The 12,043-nt window shown below is 37.6% G+C and overlaps 1 protein-coding gene across 12 annotated transcripts in view; it reads left to right on the top strand.

The window, feature by feature from the left end:
* Positions 1–12,043, top strand: part of MECOM (MDS1 and EVI1 complex locus) — a 582,930-nt gene that overhangs the window by 551,144 nt on the left and 19,743 nt on the right. For 9 of the 12 annotated variants that reach the window (XM_021071139.1, XM_021071138.1, XM_021071143.1 and 6 more), the window contains 2 exons: positions 2,035–2,122; positions 7,980–8,006. In XM_021071139.1, the coding sequence (XP_020926798.1) occupies positions 2,035–2,122; positions 7,980–8,006 (115 nt within the window). The remainder of the gene's footprint in view (positions 1–2,034; positions 2,123–7,979; positions 8,007–12,043) is intronic. The other 3 variants (XM_021071140.1, XM_021071141.1, XM_021071144.1) reach the window with 1 other exon arrangement.

Below are 12,043 nucleotides of genomic sequence, written 5' to 3'. Positions count from 1 at the left end.
AGTTCCTATTAGTTAATAGTTACCAGAGCTGCAAACTCTTTTCCCTTAAAACTCTTTTTCTACCCTTATTATTTATAGTACATTCACCAAGAAACACTGACGGTCTGTTAAGGATCACCCCTACTTGAACGTGACAAGGAGACTAGGAAGGGACAATACAAAAATGTCTCAGAGCCATCCTTACCATGCCTAGGCACTATTTCCAATTATTATGTTTTAATGTCTGTGACAGTCCCTTTATGGAGAAAGAAAAAGAAGAAAAATAAGGGCTTCCATACTTTGTGTGTAGCTTGTATGTTACACATGTCTCAGCCCTTTGTGAAGATATGCCTCAGCTTTTCTTTCTTAGACCCTCCCAATGGCAATGGACTTCCAGTTCCTCCACATACCCATTCCACTCTTCTCCATCACCTCCTCACCTTCCTCTTGTTTACTCCAATCTCAATCTGCTCTCTGGTATGTCAGTCTCAGTTAAGGTCTTGGACATGTCATTTTATGAAACTCATGAAAGGCCATAACAGTTTTATTGTGAGACTTGGGTTGAAATCCCATGTCTTAAACTTTTTTTATTCATCCATGAAATGGGTATAAGAGTACCTATTTCATTAAGTGAAACAGTGTAGACAAAACATAGCATCTAGGAGTTCCAGTCATGGCTCAGTGGTTGGTGAATCCAACTAGGAACCATGGGATTGCAGGCTTGATTCCTGGCCTTGCTCAGTGGGTTAACGATTCCTCTTTGCCGTGAGCTGTGGTGTAGGTTGCTGATGCAGCTCGGATCCTGCGTTGCTGTGGCTCTGGCGTAGGCTGGTGGCTGCAGCTCTGATTAGACCCCTAGCCTGAGAACCTCCATATGCTGCGGGAGCGGCCCTAGAAAAGGCAAAAAAAAAAAAAAAAAAAGACAAAAAAACAACAAAAAAACATAGCATCTATACAATTTTAAGAAGTAGGAGCTGGTTTTTTACATTCATTTTTTTATTTTAATGATCTTAATTTTTTCCATTATAGTTGGTTTACAGTGTTCTGTCAGTTTCCTACTGTACAGCAAAATGACCCAGTCACACACACACACACATATACATTTTTTTCTCACATTATCCTCCATCATGTTCCATCACAAGTGACTAGATATAGTACCCTGTGCTATACAGCAGGATATCATTGCTTAGCCATTCCAAATGCAATATTTTGCATCTGTTAACCCCAGACTCCCAGTCCATCCTACTCCCTCCCCCTCCCCCATGGCAATCACAAGTCTGTTCGCCAAGTCCGTTTTGATTCTATTTTCAAAATACACCTGTTTAATGGTTTTTTAAAGGAAATTACCAATAGTTGGTGAAAGAAATTAATTCAGTCTCCAATGTCATTTCCTATATGCCTAACAGATAATAGAATGACAAGCATTTCTAAAGCAGAAGGGATATATAGATATGTTTTATAATGTCTCTCCCTATTTTCAAAACTCCCTCGTCCTCTTCCTACCACCCCCTTTTACCAGCTCTGTGCATCAGCAGAAGCAGTGTCCAAAAAAGACGCTTGAGTCTCAGAGTAGCTAGCAGGGTGTAGAGGATGCTTAGAAACTCTCCTGCTGTCATTCACAAGTGGAGAAGAAATGTTGTGACTATTTGAGAAGCACCTTCTTGATAGAAAATGACTTTAATTTTTAAAATGAACCCTATTCTGATGCTTTTGAAATTACCGAGCATTTTTGTCTACGTTTGAAATGGAAAGGTACGAATTTGTGACCAAGGCCTCTGATTTCATGACTTCATCTTTTACATTTCCTCATTATTATTATTATTACTAGTCATTCAGTAAGATTTTTCCATTATAAAAAGGACCTTCTTTCTTTGAGTGCCTAGAAGTGCCATGAGTATTCTTCAAGAACTGAACAGATGTCTTTATATTTTTTATTAGTGTGCTTCCCAGCAGCCTACCATTTGCTTTATTGTTAACTGTTCTGAATGTCAGTGATTATGCAGTGATTGATATATGAGACCGATTCATCTCCAAAATCTAATTTTAACCTTTCAGAGTAGAGAAAAGAAAACTAACTGACCCACTTGAAGCTTTAAAAGAGAAATACTTGAGACCTTCTCCAGGATTCTTATTTCACCCACAAGTAAGTATTTTGAATTTGAGCCTTCAAGCTTGTAAACTAACTTGTTGATCCTGAAAAGCAGGTGCAACAAAATGAAAGAAATCTTGAGAACATTAGGATTTCCTATGACGCTGGTGTGGAAGAACACAGGAAATTCTAGCAGAATTAAAACCCAAACTCTTTAAAGAAAAACTAATTAATATAAGTGTAAAAATAACATGGTTTGGGTGTTAAATTATTCTCTATTAACTACATACTGAGCCAAAATGTATTTTGGAGTGAGCAGAATTCAGTTAAGTAATTAAATATCGATGTTGTCTTTCAGGTTTAAAAAATTGTGATAAAAAGAAATGGATCATACTGTGTCTTGTCCCAAACTCATGAAGGTCGTTTGAGTTCTTTTAGGGTTTAGATAAAAACAGGAAATGAGTCTACCTGACAAGTTGTTACCATAGAGGGTGAAGGAATTTATCTAGAGACCACTGGGCATTCCAGCAAAGTTCTGTAATTGTACAAGAATTCACCACAATACACAGAGCTATTTGCTGGATGGAGTTGTGTCCATTTATCAAAATGTATATAGTTTCTCATTGCAAGGAAAATAGAAAGCAGTGTTATCTAATTGGTTCCTCTTTATGTCACTATGTATTTGGTCATTTTTTAAATGACCAAATCAAAATATCAATCAAAATATGGAGAATTGTATTGAAAGAAGAAAGATACCTTGAACCTGGTTTCTTAATGATACTTTATTTTTTATTTACTTATTATTAAGGATACAAGTTCCTATCTTTGTAGATAGTAAATAAACAGTATTTTTATGAAAATGCTTGGGAAAAGAGTTAACTAATCTATTTCATTATATTCAAATCCAAAAATTATGCTTCTCTAATAAAAATGGTAGACTTCTACACAAGCTGTCCAATAAAAAGTTATGTGGTGATTAAATTAAATCATCTTAGAATATGATTCTCCCCCTCCCCACAGCCCCCACTTTCTCTGTTACCTCTTCTTTTTTCATTTTTTCAAGTCCCTTCTCAAATTCTGGACAACAGAGTATGATAGCTGAAATACCATATTCTGGGTTAGTTAGAGAAATCTATCAGAGCTCAAAAATTCTATTTCAAACTGAAAATATATGCTTTAGTATAAAAAGTGTTAAAATATTCCAGTTAGTATTCATTTTATATAGAAAGAATAAGGAATGGTATCTTTTATTAAATTACTTTATGGAAAGAAGCACATTCTAAAATAGTAAGTGTTGGAGTTCCCGCTGTGGCACAGTGGTTAAGGATCTGACTTCAGTGGCTCCTGTCACTGCAGAAGTGTGGGTTTGATCCCCAGCCCCACGTGGTGGATTAAAGGAGCTGGCATTACCGCAACTGCAGTGTAGATCACAGCTGCTGCTTGGATTCGATCCTTGACCCTGGAACTTCCATATGCCACAGGTACAACCATAAAAAATATAAACAAACAAACAAATAAATAAATAAATAAAATAGTAAATGTTTATCAGGTACTTATATTTAGGTTGATCTAAATTGCACTTGTTGTTCTCATAGGCTAATAAACCTGAACATAATATTCATTTTGTGTTAGATATTAGACAAAAGTATGTCCCTCTTGAGAACTTTCTGACTGAATGCTTATAAGGTTATTATAGTTATCTATGTTTAATTACAATAAATTGTTTTCTTATCCTAATTATCTTTAAAATCTAGTGACTAATTTCAAAATTAAGTGCTGTGGATATATGCTATAAGGGAGAAAAAAAAAATTGGGATTCAGTGTCTTTGAGAGGTTCAGTCTACTAGGCTCTTGGGTTCCTTACCTGTAAGATAAGGGATTTGGGCTTAAGGTCCATATCCTCTCTGAAATTCAAAGCTAGCGCAGGTAAATTTACTGGTTCATCAGATGGGCAGTTTTGCCTACCAATAACTTTATGTGGCCACACAGCTATTATGAATATCATATATGCATATTTTAATCAAATAATATAAGAAAATCTGCTGTTTTTGTTTGTTTTCGTTTTGTCTTTTTAGGGCCTCACCCACGGCATATGGAGGTTCCCAGGCTAGGGGTCTAATCAGAGCTGTAGACGCCGGCCTACACCACAGCCACAGCAACTCGGGATCTGAGCTGCGTCTGTGACCTACACCATAGCTCAGGGCAACGCCAGATCCTTAACCCACTAAGCGAGGCCAGGGTCGAACATGTGTCCTCATGGATACTAGTCAGATTCCTTTCCGCTGAGCCATAGCGGGAACTCCAAGACCTGCTATGTTTTAATATTCCCAAAGTTCGTGAAGGATCACAAAAGATGCAGAACATGTACAGTGCTGGGAGCACAGCACTCACTCGCTCAGATGGTTGTAAATACGCCTGTGGGAGCACAGTGCAGAGCATTTCCTCCCTCCCTAGAATGTTGTGTCTCGATGTAAGGGACTGCCTACTGCTGCATGTTGCTATCAGAACAGGCCCCAACAGTGATCATCACAACATTTAACACATCCTATGTCACGAGTGCTGACCAGTCAGAATGATTCTCCTGCCATTCTGGAGCGGGGTCCTGGAAGCCCCTGCGGCACTAACCGTTAAGGCTTAGCTGCTGGCCAGTGGGCTGTCTGAAGGGTCCTTTGGGAGGAGACCCACTCAGCAGGAGAACGTTCAGGGTGCCAGGGGCAGAGGCTGTTTACCAACAACTTCAGAAGCATTTTGCTATGTTGATAACCATCACAGCCGTTTTCATGTATAACGACTGTAACACAGAGACACCAGTGACATAAAGAGTGTCACCTGGGAGAAGCTCAGGTCTCTCTGTTTTCATCAAGCCTTCAGACCAGTCTGTTCTTTAAGAAAATCTTTTGCAAATATTTCGAAGTTTCAACTGAACTTTTTTGTTCTTTCTAGTACTCTAATAATTCCATCCAGCCTCAAGATCCACCTTCCGACAAACAAACAAAAACAAAAACAAAAACTACCCAGGGTTTGGGGCCAGAAATAACTGCTTTCAAATGATTTTACTACTGATTAGCAAACATGCTTCCATCTAAAGCAATGCAGTTCATCTCTCTGAACCTTCTCTGTCAGTGTAGGGAACACCCCCTCCAGCCTTACTCAGGGAACTGTAAGGATCAGTGTTTGTGTAATAACATGTTTAGCATTGTGCTTGGCCTGTGGAAGGACCTAGATGAGGAAGAGCTGCTATTTTTATTGGATGCAGATATTCTACTTCGAATACAAAGGAGTGTCAGTAAAGTGTCCTCCTGCCATCCCCTGAGCCCAGTTTCTTTGGTGGGGCTACCAAGTATCTAGAAGTACTTGGAAAGATGCTTACTGTATGGTGCTGCCTTGTTAGGTGGCACGTAAGGGTGGCACAGAGCAAGAAGCCACAATGCAAGGACTTGCCTCTGCTCCCAGGGCTTGCCATGATAGTATAGCTAGATAAGTGCTTGGTCAAGGCCATTTATTACTTCATTTTTCACTTAAAGTGTATTGGACCAAATCACTTGTTCCCTCTAGGCCCTCCTTCTGTATCTTCATTTTCAGAATGAGAATAATACCTACGCTATCTATTTCTCAGGGTTTTTATAATAATAAAAAGGAGACTGCATGTTCTCAACACCTTAGGGAAAACATAAATAAATAGATATGTAATTACTTGGTAGTGGTGTTCTCTAGGCAAGCCTGATCTTACAATTTTGGATGTCTTTGTATTCTGACCCTGTCCCCACCCCACCCCTTGTCAGTGCACAATTCCTAAGTAATGATGGGCGAACACCTCAATGGATATATATTTTTTATATCTTTTATTTTAGGTCCGCACCCGCAGCATATGAGGTTCCCAGGCTGGGCCACAGCCACAGCAACACCAGATCCAAGCTGCATCTGTGACCTGTACCACAGCTCACGGCAACGCCAGATCCTTAACCCACTGAGCAAGGCCAGAGATTGAACCTGCGTCCTCATGGATGCTAGTCAGATTCATTTCTGCTGAGCCATGATGGGAACTCCAAATCCTCAACCCACTGAGCAAGGCCAGAGATTGAACCTGCGTCCTCATGGATGCTAGTCAGATTCATTTCTGCTGAGCCATGATGGGAACTCCATCAATGGATATTTATTAAATTTTATTGAAAGATTACTAGGCCATCTTACTGCCTTTTGGAATAATATGTATTTTTTTAAAAAATTCTTGTCAAAAAGTGTCTAAATTCCTCTCATTTCAATTCTTTTTTTTTTTTCGGTCTTTTGTTTTTTTAGGGCTACACAATGGCATATGGAGGTTCCCAGGCTGGGGGTCAAATCAGAGCTGTAGCCAACGGCCCAACAGCCACAGCAACACACAGATCCAAACTGCATCTGCCACCTACACCACAGCTTGCAGCAATGCCGGATCCTTAACCCACTGAGGGAGGCCAGGAATCGAACCTGCATCCTCATGCTAGTCAGATTCATTTCCACCGAGCCACCATGGGAACTCCTCATTTCACTTCTTAAAGAAGTATGTTTGCTCTGCCAAGCCGCTAGAGGACATTTAGCCCTCATTTTTTTTCTTACAAATAAATTGTTTTGATATAGGAGTGAAATAAATACTGTAGACCTTCTCCTTGATATGTGGTTGAAAATTACTTGTGGAATCTTAAATTATAATTTTGGAAAGAAGATGACAGCCACAGGAGGTGAGATGGAGGGAATGGTTATTACCCTATGGTCTTTGGAATGTTCATTTCACTGGGTACTTTGCACTTCAAGTACTTTGCATTCACATTGCTGGCTCATTTGAATTGCCATAGAAATCACTTAGCAAGTACACTGTTACATAACTGGCCATTATTCCTTTATTTGATTTCCCTATACTTTAAATACTACTTATGGTTATTTATCTATTTTATTTTCAGATATTTGGCTATTTGTAGATTTGCAACAAAGACTTTGTTTCAGTTCCACTTGTCATTTATTCATTTTTTTATTGTCTTCCTTTTAAAGTGTCTACTTGTTACTACATCCCAAAGAAACTTAGTCTTTTCCCCAGTTATCATTTATATATTGATGTGAAAATCACTTGTCTTCTGCCCTTCATCTTCTATTTTGCTTTCAACAAGTGTTTCTTGTGTTAGTTTTCTTCTGTCATAAAACTTTGATCCTTAAAATCTGTGTATCTTCTTTATTAAAGATGCCATAACTTAGGAAAGCAAAATATACTCCCTTTAACTAAGCAAAATGATATTTTTAATGATATAACTTTGTGTTTCCTGGAAAAGCTTTTGACTCACTGAAGTTTTCTCCAATGATTCTTGTCATAAATAACTAGACATTCATGGTTCTTTTAATTAATATCTTTTGATGTTTGGACTACTGTTGATCCAGTCCCAGGCTAATAGAAGTCAAGTAGCCTATTTCCAAGTGTGTTGCCTTTTTATTACTCAATGAGTTACATTTGAGTAAATATCTTATTTTCCTTGTTAACATTGTAAGAATGCAAGAGACTAGATTTTTTTTTTTTTTGCAAGGAATTGCTTGTTTTAGTTATAAGTAAAATTTAGGAATCTCGTTCTGCAGTGAATAGAAACAAATAAAAAAGGAAGTATCTACTTTGCTACTTAAGATTTGGTAGTAAGTAGTATTTAGCTTACTGTATTACCACTAAAGAACATTCTGTTTATAACCTTGATTCTAAAATGTAATTGAGGTAAATAGAGGAAACTCAGCAGTGTTATAAAAATATTTAAATTTCATTTCCAAAGCTTTTACTCAAGATATAGTTACATGATAAGCAAAATTACTTAGTATAAATGTCAATTTCTCAAAGGATAGATTGCAATAAAGATACCGATACAGAAGTAATTTTTTGTTTTTGTTTCAATTTTGCTCCCAGTTCCAACTGCCTGATCAGAGAACTTGGGTAAGTTTCCTACTTATATTTTTGACTAAAATAATATAGCATTAAAAGGAAAATGACTAATATTATAAATTTCTGTATAAAGACTTCAGAGCCCCTTTCCATTAAATGATATGGCTTTAGCAAACATATTTCCAGCTTTGTCAAGCTGCAAAATACTTTCTGTTATAGTTGGACATTTGGTGTGCTATAAATTGTTTACAGAAAGGAATTTACTCTATAAATCTGATCCATTCCATGATGTAGAACTCTTTCTGGGCACTTGGGAGCATGATGTTAAAAGAGGCTTTGAGATGGGGCACCAGGTGGAAACAACCATTATTTGGGGGAGCCTGTATCAGCATGTTAAAGATGCTTTTGATAAAGGCTTCAAAGGATAAAACCTGAACTTATGTGTAGACACAAGCCAACACTGGAATTCATATCCATGTAACCCAGGGCAGAACTTGGTACTGGCTGTTTGGAGCAATAAGACCAAATGTTTACATTCTTATCTAACTAGTGAATGTTTCTGTAGCGGTGAATCCTACTTCCATAACTTTCAATTAATATGTCCAGATACAGTCAATTGTCAGTTGATATTACTCAGGGGCAGCTTTATTTTTTATTTAAGATACAAAAAAAAACATGATTTATTCAGTTTTCACTCCCAAGTTAAGTCAATGGAAATATACATAAATAACATATATGACAAAATTTCCTCTAAGTGCATGTGATTTTACTCCTTCATTCTCTTCTTCACTCAATATTATGCTTATTCTGGAATATGGGTAAAGTCTTGGAATATAGTTCAATTTTCCTTTAGTCACCATATCATTATATATAAATTAAGTTAGAGCACTTTGGCACTTACCTATTTCCTCTATCTGATGTTAGTTTTCCTTTACCAGAAATTCTTCCATTTTATTTCTTCTGTGGAATATGTGGTGAATGGTGATTTTTCTCATCCTATTGACTTTAAAGGATTAAGTTCATTTATTTCAAAAGTGTACGAGTAGTGCAAGACAGAGACTTCCTTATTAGGCAACGTTATGCTGTAGACGATGTTGTTCTTTGATTATCCTGGCCTATATTTCCAGTGTTCCTTGTCTGCCTTTCTTGGCAAAGGTCTGCCCTGAGTGTCATGCCTCATTGTCCTCATTCTTTCTAATGTAGAGTAGTACTTGCTCATAGCTTTGCTGTTAGTGGCTTCAGGCAGGGATGCTGTCTCCTACATGAATGGCCAGTGTTTCTACCAACTTACAAAACCAGCTCTGATATAAGTTAGACACCCTTTCCTAACAATACAATGGTATAGCAACTGCCATTGCAGTGCTTTGGAATAACTCCCATTCTTTGAATCAGTTTTTTCAGAGCAATAATTTATATTTGTATCATAAAACCTAGATATTAGTGGGAACTATTAAAATATTAAGATTTATAAGTTTTAGTGGTTAAAAAGCCTACAATTTTATAATCATGACTGCAGAATGTGATACATGGAACGAGACAACCCTAAAACATGAATATTTATTTTTCGCCCCCAAATGGCTGGGTTTTTAAGATTTCTCAAGATTATCGCGTGAATAAATATAGAAACCTACCAAATCTACAAACTTTCCCATCATACGTTATTTACGAAAAGTTAGTTATTTTGTGATAAAGGCATGTATAATCTAATTTGTGCAACTTTAGGTCTCATAATTCATGGTGCCATTGGTCATATCATTTTGTATAATCAGATTGTCACTTTAATAGTTTTAATGAGAAACCTCTTTATGTCATCAATTATTGGCTGCCAGATTAAAAAAAATGTTAAGCTAAGTGCTTCAGACCCAGCTGATGATATCTTGCCTGCTGAAATGGTTTTAAAAATACTTTATTTGACTGGAGAGATAGCTACATTTTTTGGTAGGAGCTAGGGAATTGTGTCTAAATATTAGTTTGCGTCAGTATAAAGTTAATAGCCTCTTGGGGACTGGAAGGGGGTGAAATGACTTCCTTTTCCAGACATCTGGCTGCAGATACCATCAACAACTATTATATATGTAAATAAAAGTCACCGTTCCATAGGGAAAAAACCTTTCATTTACTGATCAGAGGTTAGCCTATGACATTAATAGGACGTAGGGCAATACGTTTCAAAGATATATGATCTGACTTTTTCCTCCCCCCCTTCTCAGCAAATTTCATATTGATAATAGTACATATTGTCCCTTTCATTGTTTTTTTCCTTATTGAAAAGTCTGTCTAGCTAGATTGTGTATCCCAATTAACCTTGATTTTTAAAATACCAAGTCAGACTTTAAAACGAATGTCACGGAGTTCCTGTTGTGGCAAAGTGGAAGCAAATCCAACTAGTAATCACGAGGATGCCGGTTTGATCCCTGGCCTTGCTCAGTGGGTGGAGGATCTGGTGTTGCCGTGAGCTGTGGTATAGGTCACAGATGCGGCTCGGATCCCACGTTGCTGTGGCTGTGGTGTAGGCCAGCAGCTGTAGCTTCAATTTGACCCCTAGCTTGGGAACTTCCATGTGCCATGGGTGTGGCCCTCAAAAGCAAGGGAAAAAAAAAAAAAGCAAATAAATAAATAAATAAATAAATAAAAGAAATAAAATGAATGTCACAACTTGCTACTTCTACCAAAATGCATGTATCCCAGGAGGAGTATCATATGAGTCAGCCCAGACAGCTAGAGAAAGTTGGAGTTTTGACCTATACACTGGATAAAGCTTGTCTTAATCCAACACCTTAATCCAAGATACAGACTATGATTGATTTTTGGTCGCAAAATTACTAAACTACACCAACTAGCAAATATCTGAGTCACTTCTATCTGTCCTAATGGGGAAACTTATTCCTTTCAGCTGAGGTCAAGTGCTATGAGAGCAGATCTTAGAAAGATGAAAGAAAGGATTTAGTTATGGCTTTTATGTTGCTTTGGTGGTGCTAGCTAGAAAGAAGGTGGTGTGTGTGTGTGTGTGTGTGTGTGTGTGTCTGTGTGTGTGTGTCTGTGTGTGTGTGTCTGTGTGTATGTGGTGTTAATAGCTCCCCTCAGCTCACGGCCCAACTTCCTTCTCTCTCTCTTCCCCATTCCAATTTAATCCTCTTTTCATTTGACACCAAGAGCCGAAGGTGGGGGTGGCTTATAAGAGAGACAGTTGGGCAACCCATATTCTTTTTCTTATCATCATTAAGAATGCTGTTATTTAGTCATCAAGCCCATAATATATTTTCTTGTTTCTTGATGCTTTTCCCAAAATGAAACCGTTTGAGGTAAAGTAATCACAGTGATCATTCTTCAAAAGGAGCTATTAGCAGCTACTAAAGCAAGACACATTTCTCAACAGCCAATTGCTCTTAAATAACTTGAAGGACTTGTAGTTTATATGTGCTGGAGATGAAAGCCGAGAATAATAATAGTCATGAGTAAGCTATTTTCCATATAAAAGGAAAAGTGTTTCTATAAGATGTATTGCCCCAGGAATCTGAGTGTGTCAGCAGGGCGGACACTCAAATGATTTAAAACCACTAGATAATGAAACTTTACTCAAATATTAAATGTACATAAATAAAACATTTATAATCATCACCCATGCACTTACTATTCTTCCCAACAAATATATGCGATCATGACCCTTACCCCTGCTTGTTACTGCTAATCAGCTTGAAGGCCAGAGGTCATTTTTCACTCAGACAGTTTATTCCACGGAGGGTGGAATATCAAAGTGATTTTCTGCAAGGAACAATTAGAAAGAATAAATGCAAATAAAATAGTATCATAAAATATTTCTGGATTGATTTTTAATAAATAAAATCCAAAGTCATATGAAAATGCTAATGCTCTGGCTAGAGGGGGATAATAACCATATTCTGTAGGGACAGAGTTCCCGCCAACCTCTCTGAGCGGCATCATCATTCCATATCTCTGCCCTGTGATCAGTATGTGTCAAAATCCTTCATAGTGACAAATGTGCTGTCCACTTGCATCTGTGGAGAATGTTTTAGCAGCCGAGTGATTATGAATCAAACCCCTGAGCTTATAGCCCCTACCACCTCCCA

Source organism: Sus scrofa, chromosome 13, assembly GCF_000003025.6.
Source record: "Sus scrofa isolate TJ Tabasco breed Duroc chromosome 13, Sscrofa11.1, whole genome shotgun sequence".
In the NCBI taxonomy this organism is placed as follows: Eukaryota; Metazoa; Chordata; class Mammalia; order Artiodactyla; family Suidae; genus Sus; species Sus scrofa.
Note: the sequence above shows the minus strand (reverse complement) of the source record. Positions and strands in the feature narration are given on the sequence as shown.